The sequence below is a fragment of the Anas acuta genome, chromosome 3, assembly GCF_963932015.1.
Source record: "Anas acuta chromosome 3, bAnaAcu1.1, whole genome shotgun sequence".
NCBI lineage: Eukaryota > Metazoa > Chordata > Aves > Anseriformes > Anatidae > Anas > Anas acuta.
Window position 1 is genome coordinate 108,056,798 of NC_088981.1, and position 15,625 is coordinate 108,072,422.

At 38.3% G+C, this 15,625-nt stretch overlaps 2 protein-coding genes across 4 annotated transcripts in view; both read right to left on the reverse strand.

Annotated features, from left to right (window-relative positions):
* Positions 1 to 277: 277 nt before the first annotated feature.
* On the reverse strand, positions 278 to 2,890 carry TTC32 (tetratricopeptide repeat domain 32). Of its 2 annotated transcripts, none has more exons than XM_068678680.1 (3): positions 2,601 to 2,890; positions 2,342 to 2,502; positions 278 to 1,420 (listed from the first exon to the last, which is right to left on the reverse strand). In XM_068678680.1, the coding sequence occupies exons 1-3, from the start codon at positions 2,723 to 2,725 to the stop codon at positions 1,293 to 1,295; spliced, it is 414 nt and encodes a 137-aa protein (XP_068534781.1). In that variant the 5' UTR covers positions 2,726 to 2,890; the 3' UTR covers positions 278 to 1,292. The 2 variants fall into 2 exon arrangements, with proteins under 2 accessions (XP_068534781.1, XP_068534780.1); XM_068678679.1 differs by having other exon boundaries at positions 2,342 to 2,505; positions 2,601 to 2,881.
* Positions 2,891 to 3,087: 197 nt separating this feature from the next.
* The window catches only part of WDR35 (WD repeat domain 35), a 39,823-nt gene continuing 27,285 nt past the window's right edge, over positions 3,088 to 15,625 (reverse strand). For both annotated transcript variants that reach the window (XM_068678675.1, XM_068678674.1), the window contains 9 exons: positions 13,004 to 13,207; positions 11,212 to 11,358; positions 10,040 to 10,172; positions 8,949 to 9,059; positions 7,667 to 7,831; positions 7,105 to 7,245; positions 6,175 to 6,331; positions 5,235 to 5,475; positions 3,088 to 4,205 (listed from right to left, as the gene is read on the reverse strand). In XM_068678675.1, the coding sequence (XP_068534776.1) occupies positions 4,058 to 4,205; positions 5,235 to 5,475; positions 6,175 to 6,331; positions 7,105 to 7,245; positions 7,667 to 7,831; positions 8,949 to 9,059; positions 10,040 to 10,172; positions 11,212 to 11,358; positions 13,004 to 13,207 (1,447 nt within the window). In that variant the 3' untranslated portion in view covers positions 3,088 to 4,057. The remainder of the gene's footprint in view (positions 4,206 to 5,234; positions 5,476 to 6,174; positions 6,332 to 7,104; positions 7,246 to 7,666; positions 7,832 to 8,948; positions 9,060 to 10,039; positions 10,173 to 11,211; positions 11,359 to 13,003; positions 13,208 to 15,625) is intronic.

Sequence of the window (15,625 nt, forward strand, 5' to 3'; positions counted from 1 at the left end):
TGCAAATCCTTCAATGTTATTTTGGAGACAGAGCATCAAGATATAACAATGGAAGATGAGCATGTACTTTGTATATCCGGAGAAATCCAGAATTCATCTTTGTAAAACCTGGTCATAAATGTCTCAGAACCTACTTTCCAAATGTTTACACCATCAACTATGCGAGCTCCTGGATCATACGTGGAAAAAGACACCATAAGCAGCAGAATCATCATCAGCATTATTTGTTAAATATATATATATATAGCCTAATGCTAATTGAGGCAATCCAGGACTATTTCTTTTATTAAAACTTTTATTTCCATGTTCCTCATAAAACCTTTTTTGATTTCAGCAACCATCCACGTAACAAATGAATCTACCTGGGTATTCATAGCCAGTTGAATCATATAACTTTCACATTGTGCACTTTGTGCCATTGACCTTTTTTAATAAAAAGGAGAAAGCCATAATTCCTGTTGTGAATAGCTCAACTACATTCTTTACCAATAAGGTCTTTAAAGATATTGAGATAAAAAGTACATAATTGCTTTATTAATTCAGTTATTATTTTCTGACTGTTCAATACCTTTACAATGGGATTACAAAAAACAGGTATATCCTGTTCATACCTGTTTTGGTATTCCTTAAACTACCTCTAGAATGAATTTAAAAAGGACGGAATTCTTGTATCACATTCCTCATATAAGGACAGCTGCTGTCACCTAAAAAGGTCTTCTTTTTTTAAGATTTTTTTTTCTGTATTCAGGAACACTCTGAAGTGAAAAGAAAATAATTTACTATCACATTTCAAGGATAACACCTTGTAATTAACAATTGCACACTTTTAGCTTAAATCAAACTTACATTTAAATCCGGTCAAACACTAAGATCATCATTATTAAATCACAGTGTCTTTCACAAATGCCAGTCTTAAGTACTTAAATGTTTTAGTTTGATTTTTCTCTGTGAAGGATGTTTGAATTAATCTGTGAAAGAGTACTGAAACACAGCTTTAATGAGAGAACTACAGATTTCATTAGCTGTTACTGACCTTCCAACAGCTTTTTATGAACTGCTTCTGTGCAAAATGACAAGTATCTCACATGGATCTAAAATCAGGCCTTTCTTCAACACTGACAATATAAAAATATATGTATTTTTTGCAATTATAATACATTTTTAACTTATTTACCCCAGAATGAGTTTTCTTCAGTAGGGTATAACAGATGTAAGTGTTCTTGTTTCATCCATCAATGACAAAAAATCACATCAGTGTGCAGTAAAACATTTTCACACCATTAGCTGCATTTTCAATAACCTCGCTTTTGTTTTTCTTCTTTGTCAAGAATAGCCTGTCTTAGACTTAGTGCAGCATCTTCAAACTGAGGGTTTAACTCTAAAACTTTCCTGAAATCTTTTATGGCCTCATCAAAGCATCCTGTACCAAAGAAAAGAAAAAAGAATTACCTTTCTGTTAACTACTCACTCATAAAATAAAACAGAAGGGCTCTTAGTGCTTTCACTAACACAATGTATCAACTGTACCTAATGGGTGCACTACATTTGGATGGTCCAGAGGTCCAAGTAGGAGCCAAAGGTCTTCAGAGCAAAAGCCCAAGTGCCTATTTCTCAACCCAAAATGGGCTTAAGGATTAATTTAGGCAGTTTATTCCAAGAGAAGGAGCCACAAGGCCCACGCTCAGGCAGCTAACTAATAGCCAGGCTGTGTTAATGCTGGGACACAGGCGTACTGTTTCCCAGCTGAGGCCAGGCTCCATCCTCCCTTAGGTCCTGAAGTTTCTACATCCTGATAATGCAATGCCAAGCTCCAACAAAAATGACGGGGGAGTATATCTTCTTACAGCATATTTAAAATTGAGGGGCATCAATTCCCCCAATGACAGCTGACCGACAGCCCACTGCAAATTGATGGGTGCACTCGCTATGATTGTACCAACTCGAGATATGCTGTAGGTTTAACAGAAATGTTGGGAACTGACTGGCTAATGACCACTAATGAAAATATTCCAAAAAAAAAAAAAAAAACACTAAAACTGCATTTTTACCTCATGGTTCCCTGAATAGCATAACTTTAAATGATGCAGACACTACGTGTGAGCGTACAGAGGGGACTTCCAGCTAACACACCCTACGCTGCCTGGGGATAAAGCAGGTGCCTCTGCCCCCCTCCTGGTGTGACACCCGTCCCCAGGCGGTGCCAGGAGCTGCCTGCAGAACCGAGGGCTGCACTTTGCACAGCGTTGGGAGCCAGCCACAAGGCAGCGGTGTCAGCACCCTGCCCCCTCCCTCGGGGCCGTGTCGCCCTGCCCCGGGTCAGCCCGGCCGGGTGCTGCCGTACCCAGGCGGTAGAGCACCAGGCCCCTGTTGTAGTAGGGCACCTCGAAGCCGGGCTGGCTCTCGATGGCGGCCGCGTAGTCCTCCATGGCGGCGGCGAACTCCACCCGCAGGTACCTGATGTGCCCGCGGTTGTTGAAGGCGGTGGCGAGGTCTCGGCTGGCGCTGCTGGAGGGGAGAGAGAGAGAGAGAGAAGAGGCGGAGAAGCCGTGAAGCGCGGCGTGTGCCGTGTGTGCCCCCCTCATGAAACCCACCCCCGTTACCCCTGGGGGGCAGCCCGGGCGCAGCAGGCGATGTAGCGGCCGTACAGCTCCTCGGCCGCCGCCAGCTGCCGCGCCGCCAGCTCCGTGTGCGCTGCCGCCAGCAGCGCCGCCGCCTCCCGCTGCATGGTCGAGGGGCCGCCGGGGCCCGAGGCCGCCTCAGAGGCTGCCGGGGCCGGCCGGGAGCCGAGCGGGGCTGAGGGGGAACGGAGGGAGGGAAGGGAAGGGAGGGGAGGACCGGGGATGGCGGCGCTGAGGGGAGGAGGAGCCCGGCCGGCAGCCGGCGGAAGGCGCCGTCAGCTGTGGAGGAAGCCCCAGGGCAGCCCTCAGGGACAGCGAGAGACACAACCCCACAGATCAGAATATGAAAACGTTTAATAAAGCGTATTTTAAATAGAAAATGGGGTTTACTCTGACGTAGCGTGATGTTAGCCGAAGACATTTTACCTCAGGCCGAGCAAGAAAAAAGGACCTCACAGACCAAGATGTAAAAAAAAATATTTAATAAAGCATATTCTAAAATACAAAATGGGATTTATTCTTACATAGCATAGTGTTAACTGAAAGACATTTTTTCCCCAGGTGTCTTTTAGTGAGTCCTCATCCCCTTTTATCAAAAACACGGGGACCAGAGGTGAATTTTAATGCTTTCACCCTGCAAAGTGCTGACTCGTGGAGAAAGCTCGTCAAGTGGAGAAAGGGCCTGCAACATTTCCATACGGCACTACCAAAGCCGTGGCTCAAAGCTAGCAATAAAAGAGAACAGCTCAGGTCTATGTAAAGCTATGTTCCTTGAACAGATTTCAAGAGCTGAACTGTCACACTCCTTGGAGATGAAGGTTTAACAGATGTCAGCTGCTCCCTCCAAGGTACCTGCAGGTACAATGCAGCTCATTACCAGATTCCAGTTTCAAGGTTCACATCGGTTTGCTGCACTGATTAAACACAGCACCAGAGAAAGCTCGTGAACCCAAATGCAAACTGAAAGCACTGATTTCTAAACATAAGCAAGTCCTTTATTACAGCTCTGGATTTAATTTCACTTGGCAAAAGAACATAGCACAGGCATGTAACTAAACTAGTAGTGTCGCTCTAATAAAACAGCTGTGATTTGTGAATTTTAGGTAAAGCCAATTATTTCCTATGTAATTATAAAAATGAAAGAAGTGGAGTTCACTCAAAGTAAGATGTGTTAAAACAAGCCTACATTCAGTTTGCATGGTTTAGAAATTAGGCTCAATTTACAATTCAGGAACAATGCTGCTGTCAAAACTTTGTAAAAAAAAAAAGTTAAATTTTTTCACATAAATGGAACCATTAAAGTTCTTTTTTTTGGAAACATTTCTGTAATAGTAGCATTATCTGTGACAATCAGTATAAAAAATCGTATGTGAATAACATTTTAGACAGTATGTTTGGACACGTAAGAGATACAAGGATACAGAGACCTCTCTTCTCTGCTATGCTGAACTGTGGCACAGAGGGCAGAAGTCATAATTGTTTCTTTCTTTGGCTTTCATACAGTGCTTACACACACTGCACATCCAGAATTGATACTCCAGGATAGGGTCTCCTGTTGCAACACATATAGGAAGTTTCTCATCTCCACTGTTTAGAGAGTAAATAAAAGTATAAAAACACAGTTTTTAAGTAGCAACAAAAACTTATTTTGTAGACATCTGCAAACCACATAACACATTTAACTATATCCTAATTGTGTGCTTACAACTACTTACAAAACTGGTGATGTTTGTCTGTAAAATCCTGGCTTCTCTAATCAGATGTGTGCTAATTCCTTATAAGTTATTACATTATAATAATTGCACAGTTAAAAGAGACAACTATGTAAATTTTCACACAACAGAGAACCATATAGTCAACAAATTAGGACAAGCAGATCCAAAGATCAAGTGAAAAACAGTGAAGGATATACAAAGGTAAGGCTCAATTGGCACCTGCACTTCTACTGCATTTATTCTTCTGAAGGGTCAACAAAAGTTATTAGTGAGTTTTTGTGAAGTAAAAATCAAACAAGTTAAATTCCTGTTCATTAAAAATAAATCTGATTCACAGTTTCCATACTCATATGTTTAATGCTTTTAGCAGAAAAAGATGTCAAAGACACCATTTTGGGTACAGCCACTCCAAAGAACTACCAGTTACACCTGACCTTTACTTTGATTCTTTCACTTGATATATTCACCTTCTTACACTGTATAGATTTAAGTAATTCACAAGACACTGTAGGGATTATATTAGTTAAACATTCACTCATTCCTATTTGCATCATATCACAACAGTAATGCAAACACAGTAACATGATTGCTAAGGTATCACGTGCCGCTAAAGTGAAGGTCCTAAAACTCTTGTGCTTCACATGTACTTTAAATTAAGTTATAACCTGACAAGGTCCTTGAATACAGACAATCTCTATTCTCCCAGATTAGGTAATGTTGTATTATCCTTTCTGTGAAAGGGCTAACACTGGCCTCATTCTTGCTCAGTATTTGGTTCAAGCAGCAAAGCACCTAACTTGGTCACACAAAAACTGCTCAAACACAAATACAGATCACAGCAGCAAAGCAAACAAAACAACAAAAAGGTGATTTGTTATTGTATCATATATATATAACCCACCTCTCAAGAACATCATCCAGATCAGATTTTTTGTTATTCTTAGGACAATGTCTAGTGAATATCTCTAGAGCAAGATCTTCATATTGTTGTCTCTGGTCTGAGCTAAGAGTTTCCAAGGATTCTAGTTTAACAAAGGCTTTTGAACACGTATCAAAAGCTCTATTTGCACATGCACAGAGAGCCAAAAGAGAATAGATCTCAACTGCAGGAATAATGTCTTCATAATCTCGCAAATGAAGAGCTAAGAAATAGAAAAGAAAAAAACAAGGATATCATTACATGCTTTCTGAGAAATGCAAGCTTCTATAAGAAATAGTTGCTATGAGTATATAGCATTAGTCTTGCCAGTAATTCCATTGGACAATACAAACCAAAGTCTCTTCATTGACATGGTTATGAAGCATGAATGGCTCAACGCATTTCCAAAATCAATTAAAAAAAAAAAAAAAAAAACAAGGGGACTTGAATGACAACTGAAGGAGTTTTATTGATGCTGCGACACTTCTCTCCCTGACTTTTTCTTTTTTTTTTTTTTTTTAAACATGCTAGAAGTATTTGAAATGGACCTCCATTTTACTTGGAGAAAGTAGAGGGCACTATTTGCTTCTCTAACTCCCACAGATTCTTTCAGGAGCTCTACAGTGAGGTCTGATGTGAATTAAAGAATAAACTTAAAGATAGAAATAAAAAAGTTAACAGAACAGATAAAAAAGCTGCCCAATTTAACAGGTAATATTTGGCAAGTTGAATTTCCATTGTAACCAATAATGTACTTTCCAGGTATCTTGACTACAGCTATTCTCAGTTCATTACATGGCTTTGTTTTAAATTCAAAGGATCTAGCAACAATAGGAAAATGTCAGCTATAAATGAAATTACGTGCTGCGCAAGCCTGTAAAATTAGAACAGTTTCTTTACATGCTTAAAAACAATATCCTACCTGTTTTAAGGGCTGCATCTACAGAACCTTTGTAAAGCTGTCTTTGTGCAAGTATGAAAAAGTGGTAAGCCTCAGCTCCTCGCCAAGCATTGTCTGCAAAGCGATTAGTTGAAGAAAGAACATCTTCTTCTAGCAAACCAGCCAACACTGAAGCAGCCTGAAAACAAGCAGTATACCAAGTAATTTTTTATATGAAACAGATACAGGAGGAAACGGGGATCTTGGTGATCATACCAACTGTTTGTGTTAGCTAGGGAAAAATATAAATACATGGACCTAAAATGCATGTTGATAGGCATTTTACACAGTGCCTAAAAGGAACATACGGTGCAGATTTTCTAAGATAAATATCATAAACTTGTACAAATATATTCTGCGCATATCCGCAGACTAGTTCACAGGTTGGATTAATATTCCATTTCAACACCAAATCTCTTAAAACTTTGTTTAACCTCTTTCATTTATGCATATGAAGATGTAAGTGCAAGCAGAAAAAAAGTCATCCAATTGCTTCCCCTATACCTGGAGCAGTATCTCTCCTAAATTATAGCCAACTTAGCTTCATCTAATCACAAAATCTCACTTTGGGACTGATACTTACTCCTAAATGTTAGTAAAGTGAGAGTCTCACAGGAAAAAAAAATATCTGTGTTTCTTAGTATATTTTTTGTTGTTACAGTGAAAGAAAGATTCTTCCATTACAAGAACACATTAAACATAGGCAGCGAACTATCTACTAATACAAATGATGTGTTTAAAATATTATTTTAAACAATATGCCTTCATGGAAGACTAGCTTTAAGTAAAGAAATAAAAGCTTTTATCTTGAAAGGAAAGGCCTTATTTAAAAAGAAAATCCTCAGTTTTATTTATTCTCACTAGGTAGAATATAACAGTAAGCTTGTAAAAGTCAGGAAAAAAAGACTCTACCTCTGAGCTTTTTCCTTTTACTTTTCCCCTTTGTTTATTTTGCATTTGTTTGTGGCCTTGCTCTATAAGTAAAGCTGATAATACATAAAGCTTTTTAACTCGCAAAGGCTTTGTTCTTTTCTTTGCCTCTTCATCCGCAATCTGAAAAAACAACACCGAGCAATTTACTGTAGATAGATACAGATATAGATAAAAGTCACTTAATTCTCTTGGACAGTTACACAGTTGTACAAACCTAGGAAATTATGCCAAAATTGATGGATGTTGTATTTGAATGCAATAATTTGGACTGCAAACACAACTATGAAGGATTAATCAGATGGCTCATATCCTGAAAGTCTCCTCACCACTGGCTAAAGAGAACATCCAGGATAACTATTTCAGATAGAGATTCCTTGAACTTAGAACTGGATTAATCTTGGCAGTATCCTGTATAATGGCACATGCTTACCACCTGCACATGGTTAGCACCAAGATAACACCAAGAAAATAAAGACAGCATGGAAATAACTGGGATTTTGGACTAGCTTATTATTTGATATAAAAATAAAACCTACAATACCTTGAACATGAGATTAGCAGCTTCAAAGAAATAATTGGCTTTACGATAGAGTTCTATAGCATCAAGGATTTTATTCTTTTCCAGTAAATGACTTGCATATCGGGCTAACAAGGATCCAATCTCTTTCATATTGTGATTTTTAGCCAGCTCCACAGCTTTATTCCACTAGAAATAAAACAGAAATCAACCTTAATTTTCCAATTACATTGTCAGAACAAGCTTTGCCATGAATAATCTGCAACATTTGCACACAGTATTTCATCACTATTTAGAATGAGGCTACTATACAAAAAGTAAAAAACAAGAGAATACCAATGCTAACATCACTGCCAATCATTTGATACAGCATGCCTGTGAAACAAATGCTGGACCTTCGTCCAAAACCACAGAGAAAGAAATTGCTTCTGCTTTGGTAAAAGCAAAATCACTTCATTGCTGCTCTGTGGGACATGTGGATTTCAACACTTGTATTACTGAAACCCAGACTCTCAAAAGCACGTCTAAAAGAGGACATCAACCCATGAGCTTGCAGCATAAACAATTAAACTTCACCTATCCTTTTACACACCTAATTTTTGGTCCATGAATTTTCTTATCTTCAACAGTTTAGCTACTGTTTTTACGCTGAGAAGTTCGAGACTCTTGACTGAATCTCATACCCAACAGCCTTTCAGATCCATCAGCTAGGAAACTGTACACAACGCCAGCATTAACCAGCCTTGTACATCAAGCTCCTCATTGCCATTCTCACTTTCTCTCCTATTTGTGTTGATGCAAACGTCTGTGCAGGTGGATCATACTTGGGAACAGCGCTAGCTGTAACATGCTGATCATTTCTCAGAGTAGTTCTCTTCCAGCTACAGGCCAGTGCAGCCACAAATACGTTTGCAACTGTATAAGGAAGGAGGGAGAATACAGAAACCAAGCAGCCAGAAGCTCTCTGGTCTTCCCCTCACTCCATCAAGAGGCATGGCTGCCTTCTGCTGACACGGAGCTAACTATAGCCTAGCCCTACAGAGGCCACGTGGCCACATATTTCTGTATGCTGAGCATGCTTACCACACACACAGAAGTAGCATTGCTGTAAATTCATATGGATTTGTCCTTTCACTGATCTAGCACTCATTTCAGATAACTGGCTTAAGAACGGAAGTATAAGTTTTCTACAAGTCCTGAAGAATCAGACAATTACAAAAACAAGGAATTGTATTTAACTGGGTGGTAGAATAAAAGCCTTAACTGCTAACTTACGGCTAAAGCAGGTTATCTCTTGTTGTCCTACCTGGTTGAGGTGTACACAGGTATCCACTGCATCCTTTGGTCGATTGCATTTCAGAAAGGCTGAAACAGCTTGTTCACACATTCCCACTCTTACAAACATATAAGCTATATCCTGAAAAAAGCATCAGCACCACGTTAAATTCACTTTCAAATTTTTACTATATTGAATAGTAACCACAACACCATTGTATTTTTAATTCCAAAAAGCTGGAGAAAGGGGCTGTTTGTTTTATGGACTCTGAAGATAATGTGCACTGTTGCCAATCTTCTGAATGGTATGCTACTTCACACACTCACTTCTGGAATGTACACTGCTTCTGAATTTAAAGGAAATGCTACCTTAAAAGTTTTCTTTCAAATCAAATCATACCAGAAGTACTGTGTTATTATTTACTATCCATCTCATGAAACTTTGCAATTACAGAGATTAAAAAAAAAAAAAGTGCTACATCTTTCTTTGTTCAAACAACTAAAAACAAACCAAGTTAGCATGCTTTGCATTCTTCAAGCATTTTGGAGTAATCAATCATATCACAGGCTTAAATTAGTCATGACAATAGGTCATTTCAGGCAATACCACCAGCTTACCAGCTTTCCCTCCTTTCAGCAGAAGATCTCTAATTTTCACTGCCCATTAACATTCCCACCAGAGCTATTATGTAAGACATTAAACCAGTGATAGAAACCAGGAAGAATTTTTGGAGGAAAAAAAAAATCGTGTAAATTAGACAACAAAATGAAAGCTAAAGTAAGTATCCAGCCATGAGGAGTGACTCAGTGAAGCACAGTTATTTTAAAGACAAAGCCACAGGTGGAGAGGGAAGCAGTGAGTTACATCTTAGCCAACTTGACCACAGAACATGACAAATAACCACATCTGGGGAACTGGCCAATAAGGGAAAGGAAGAATGATGGAGAATGAAAACAACAGTATTATTTTAGGATCAACACCAAAGTAGCACCATTATGCTTAAGTAAGTAGGTCATATGCTGCATTCTTCCTTTGTTTTTCTCTTAACCCTACCAAGATGGGATACTTTAAATAAATAGTTCTGCACAAGTCAATGAAAAATAAAGGTGCTTCTTGCTTACAGGGAGTAATTTATTATTCTCCGGAAGCGAGTTAGCAAGATTCTCTAGTCCCTGGTAGTCTTCCAGCATGTAGTAACACTCAGCTAAACGTTCCTGGTTTTGTCCTTGTACATAATATTGTACAGCATTTAACCTAGTAAAGAAAAAAAAACATTAAGTGTGGTGCTATCTGACATATAGACACAAGTAAAACTTCCAACTGGGTAAGCCTTCTTCATTTGTAAATTTAAAAGTGCCATTTTAAATAGGTAAGGTTTTGTAGCTAGAATTTCACAGCTTTCCTAAAATGCACTGAAAGTTTTACTTTCAGAGATCATTATACTGAAGTAGTAGCAAGATTGATTTTCTGACTAGCATACGTCAAGGAATCAAAACCATATTCCCACACCTGCACAGATCATGGCTGAGAGTCAACAGCAACTTGTAGCAAAACTGAAAGCTTTGTTCGTGCCTCTGCACTCTAAAACACAAGTAGTAAGATCTCCAAGTTCATCCACTTAAGTTCCCTAAAGCATCTAAAAAATCTGTTTACAGAATCTACTCAAAAGTTTTCACCTACTCTGGGACCCAAACTCTGTGATAGTACAATTCAGGTAATTGTGGTATGGAGCTGTGAAACACTTATCAGGCAGAAAGTTCTGGATGCTAAAAATTTACATAGGCTTAAAAAGCAACAATAAAATTGTATGAAGGAAAATCTCCTTGCAGGTCATTAACCACTAACACACCACTTCTAGTTCGGTAAGTCTAGTAAGTAGTTTTAGCATTCTAGAAAAATCTATGGTTAGTTTTGAAACTGGTATTTAAATACTTTTCTTCTACTTTTTTCTTTTTAAGATTATTTTCTTTTTTTTAATACTAGCCTAGATACAGAGAGTATAACTGTTTGTATAGGTATTTCTTGCCCCCCCCCTTCTTTGAAGGGACCAGACTTCTGACAACACAGATTGATTTATTTATTTCCTTAATTCTTTAGACAGTTGATCAACAACTGTCTGTTCAAAGGTACAGGCCATGATGGAACCATAAATGGCTGTGCTAAATTTCAGAATTCTAAAATTATGTATTATCCTGTCTTTCCTGACATCTCTGCCTCCTCATAACAAGTCCTGTAAGCAGTTTTATTGATTCCTTCAAATTTTCCTGCTTACTGCCTCCTTTACAGAACATACCATTTCTGACGGTCTGCAAAATAATCTCCGATAGCATTGTGTGCTTGTTCAAGAAGGGCATCATCTGAATCACCCGAGCCAGTTTTCAATAGCTGCAGTACTCGAAACCAGTCTCCTAGTTTTATCCGTAGTCCAATTGCAAGATCTCTAATATAAACAGAAGATAGCAGGAGAAAGCCCAAGACAATAAAATATCGAACAAAAATATTGAGGAAAGTATACAAAAACATTTTCACATTCATAAAGCGAATAAAGTACAAACAGGTATCACAGTGATAACTTGTAGAGCTTAAACAATATTCCATGTAAGTAAATACTTAGAAGTAAGGGGAAAGGCCAAGAGGCAAGGAATATGAATAATGAAGGATAAAGATGATACATAATAAAATTAATTTCAGAGATTTCTCTTTCAGATTCAAGCTGACTATGGATGAAGGAGAAAGACTTGGGAGTAATCCTTCCTTTTTATTATTCACAAATTTCCTACCACGTAATACTGGAATTTTGTGTGTGAAAAGACTGCAATTCCACACATGGATAGGAAATAAGTGGGAAAAATATACAAACCTCGTTTTAAAATGCTCTAAACTTAAAGTGAGCTGAGGAATGCAATAGCAAGTCAGTGCAGTCAGCCAAATAAAGACATTTACAAAAAAATTTTAAATTGTATTTGAAAAACATGTTTCAGCCCTATTTATGGTAGGTCCTTCTCGAGTGTTTTCTAGTGGTGAAAAAGCACACAAGGTCAATTACAGAATCCTATTTTTGTAGCTGGAGAATAAGATGTTCTACTGTTGAAGAGACTAGTAAAAAAAATAAATCAATCTTTGTATTCTACAGTCCTATAATGGCCAAACTTCTCTTCAGCTATGTGGTGAGGAATGTGTCATATCTAAAAAAAAAAAAAAATAATCAGTTTCTGTGCAACTCAAGTGTTTATGAGACATTCCACCTCTTCAAAACAGCATACTCCCACAGGCTAATTATGTGCAAATTCTTCCCATTACCAGGATCTAGTATGAATCTTCCCCCAGCTCCTGCCTTCTTCCTGCCTTCTGCTGCACACTGTGGAAGGGGGACACTCCTCATTTTTACAGCATGAAAGAAAATTATTTTTTTCTCCAACATTCCCTACTTTTTTGCATGACCACATTAACCAAAGCCTAAACATTTCATGTATGTAGAAGTGATTCGTGCTCTTCATGTTTGACCACCTCCTACAGGCTGCATCCAACAATTGCTGCTTATTACTGAAAAAGGACAATGAGAAATACACAGTGCTCTAGCTAGCTAGCTTATAATTTTCAGTATTACTGTCGTTTTGCTTTGCTTTCATTAGTGAGCAAAAACCTCCACGAGTCCACAATTTCATCCTCAGTCCTTTCTGTTTCTCCAGAGATTACAGTTAATTAAAAGCTCCATTGTTTGGATATGTAATTGGAAAGAATGTGTACTTGGCAACTAGGTAACTAAGCGCAAACAGTACTTAAATTAAACATTAGTTTGTATTTTTGGACTCCCAGATGAAATACCTACAAAATATTTGCTAGAAACATCTACGAAACACAGCAAAACCTAGAGCAGCTGAGATTTTGCAGTTTGTAATGCACTGATTTACATATCAAATTGCTTATCTATGGATACAACAAAGTTCTGTCTGATCTTGTTCTTTCTTTCCAGAAACTGGTGAAGAATCCTCAGTGCTAAATCAGCTATTCCTTATTAGTGCAGCCTTTTTTTTTTTCCAGACATTTTTATTTTACACGCTGCTGAGATGACTACATGCAATTACCTTCTGTCCATATTCAAATACATTCTTTCAGCTTCTTCAAATCTGCTAAAATAGGCCGCCACTTCTGCTTGCTTCATTGACTCGCTCTGCAGGTTGCCTAGACGCTTTACAAATTTAATACCTTGATAATCCTTGCAGCGCACAAAAGCTTGTTCTGCGGTCTGCAGATCTAGCTTCTGAAGAGCAGCTTCAGCCAGAAGACGCCTGTGTGAAAAACAAACATAATACATACAAAATCAACTATAAAATTAAATGACAATCCATTTAACCAGTCATTATTTAAAGAAAACATTGAAGCTAGAGCTCCAGTAATACTCAGTTGTATTGCTAGCTAATTTTTTTTCCCCAGTACGTTCTGTGATCTAATATGCCATCTGTACTTACCCCGTACTGATTCAAGGAAAGATATTCAAATTGCTAATATTCTTTTGTTCAGCAGACAGTATGACACTGGATTGGTAAGAAAGGACGGTATTTGAGTGTTACAATTTGTCTGTGTGAAATCTGTGGGTAGTCTCAATGCAGCAGTTTAGATTTTTCTGCCTATGCATATCATAACTTTAAACCTTGATGGCAACTTCAGTACACAGGCTCTAACTAAATTGGCTGTGAAGAATAAATTATATTTCTAATCCATCTGGATGTTCTTTGTCCAGTTAGCATAGCAGTTTGGGAGAGCAGAACAGTTCAGGAAATGTACTAGTACTGCCTAACTGGTTGAGTTCTGCAAACAGAAAATTTCTACCTTCGGACTAACCTATACCCATCAAGTGGTTTGCAAGTTCCTAGAATTTTCTGCAAAAATAAGACTAGGTAAATTTAGATTATCTGCTTGACATCTTAAAATGAAGTTAATACAGCAGAAAACTAATAAATCCAATGTTATTGCTGTACTCAGTGATGTAAGCCATGCTTTGGCAGCATTAACTAAGTAGTTTTGCATCAATTTGAGAAGGTTAATATCACTGCAACTCAAATGCTCATCACTGACATCAGTGAAAAAATTATACACAAATTTAATCAATGTGCAATACAATTCAGCCTTTTTATTGAGCTGCAGCAATAAGGGTACCATCCTGTTTTCATGTGGAATATATCTTCCATACAGTCAGCATTTCTAGAACAAGATTTCAATAAGGCCAAGTACAAGGCCCTGCATCTGGGCTGGGGCAATCCCAAGTACAAACACAGGCTGGGCAGAGAATGGATTGTGAGCAGCCCTGAGAAGACCCTGGGGGTAGTGGTTGATGAGAAGCTCAACATGAGCCAGCGATGTGCACTTGCAGCCCAGAAAGCCAACCACATCCTGGGCTGCACCAAGGCCAGGCTGGATGGGGCTTTGGGCAAACTGGTCTGGTGGCAGGTGTCCCTGCCCAGGGCAGGGGAGTCGGAACTGGATGAATCTTTAAGGTCCTTTCCAACCCACACCATTTTATGATTCTGTAATCAGCTCTGTATACATGTGACATCCTATGTTTCCTTGCATACTGAAGGTCAAAGCTAATGGCAATTTTGGAGCAAGGTAAACAGAGTTTTGTTTTATATTTAGTAAGTGGATGGTACTAGCAAAAAGCATGAACAACTTAAAAATTCCAGAACTTTTCAGCTAGTTCAAAATATTAGCAAAAATGAGGACTAACAAAAATAACACTTGATCATACATCCTCAAGCTAACAGAATTACAATAGCATTACAGAAGCTATCAAATACGTAGCTATCAAATCCTGATTTTCAGAAAGTACATTCTGAAGGCAAAACACAAGAAGATAGCTAAGGAATGCTTTTGTGGACAGACCCTTAAAGCAAGTTGTCTTAAAATTACTGAAACACTGGCCAAATTCCCCTCCAAACAGTTTTAATTAATCAAGCTCTCAAACTTCCCCAACTCAAGCCAAATGTCCAGGATTTAAATACAATTGTTAACTTCAAGGAAGAGCCAAAATTACTACAGAAAGGCGCAGATACAAAAACAATCTCCAAAGAGTTAAAGAGAACTGGCATCATGCCACAGTTAACTTCGGAGTGAGTTTTAGCTTCTATTACTCTTTTTTCTTCAAATTATTGACTTACCCTTTAATTAGATATTGTGGCATTTATTCTTCTAGCACCTACAATATGGGACATTAAGTAGACTTCCAGAACTCTGTTTTTCACATTTACTCTTTCAAATTTGCTGTACAGAAATTAAGTTTAGCTTAAGAGTTGAGTCTCACAGCTCCTTTCCACAGATTATTTCCTTCTGAAAGCCTGTATCAAATCATGATTGATGTACCCTCCCCTTCATGACCTGTCCAAAACGATGCATGGTTAATTATACATGACTAGGAAGAAAAACTCACTTTCTGGAGAAACACACCACATAACCTGAAACTGTCCAAACACACCAGTTCCAAAAGATGTAGGGAGCCAGGCTAGCAGGGGACTGCAAGATTCTCTTTAGGCCTTACATAAACACTAAAATACTCTTTCTAGGTGATTCAGCCTCAACATGAAGACATATTTTCATCGAGAATAACAGCCCTTCAGATTGCAGCTGAGCACTGTTATTTAAAAAAAAAAAAAAAAGATTTTTCTTAAAGTGTATACTGGTTGGCTGTTCTTAGTCTGAAGTTTTTTTGTTTG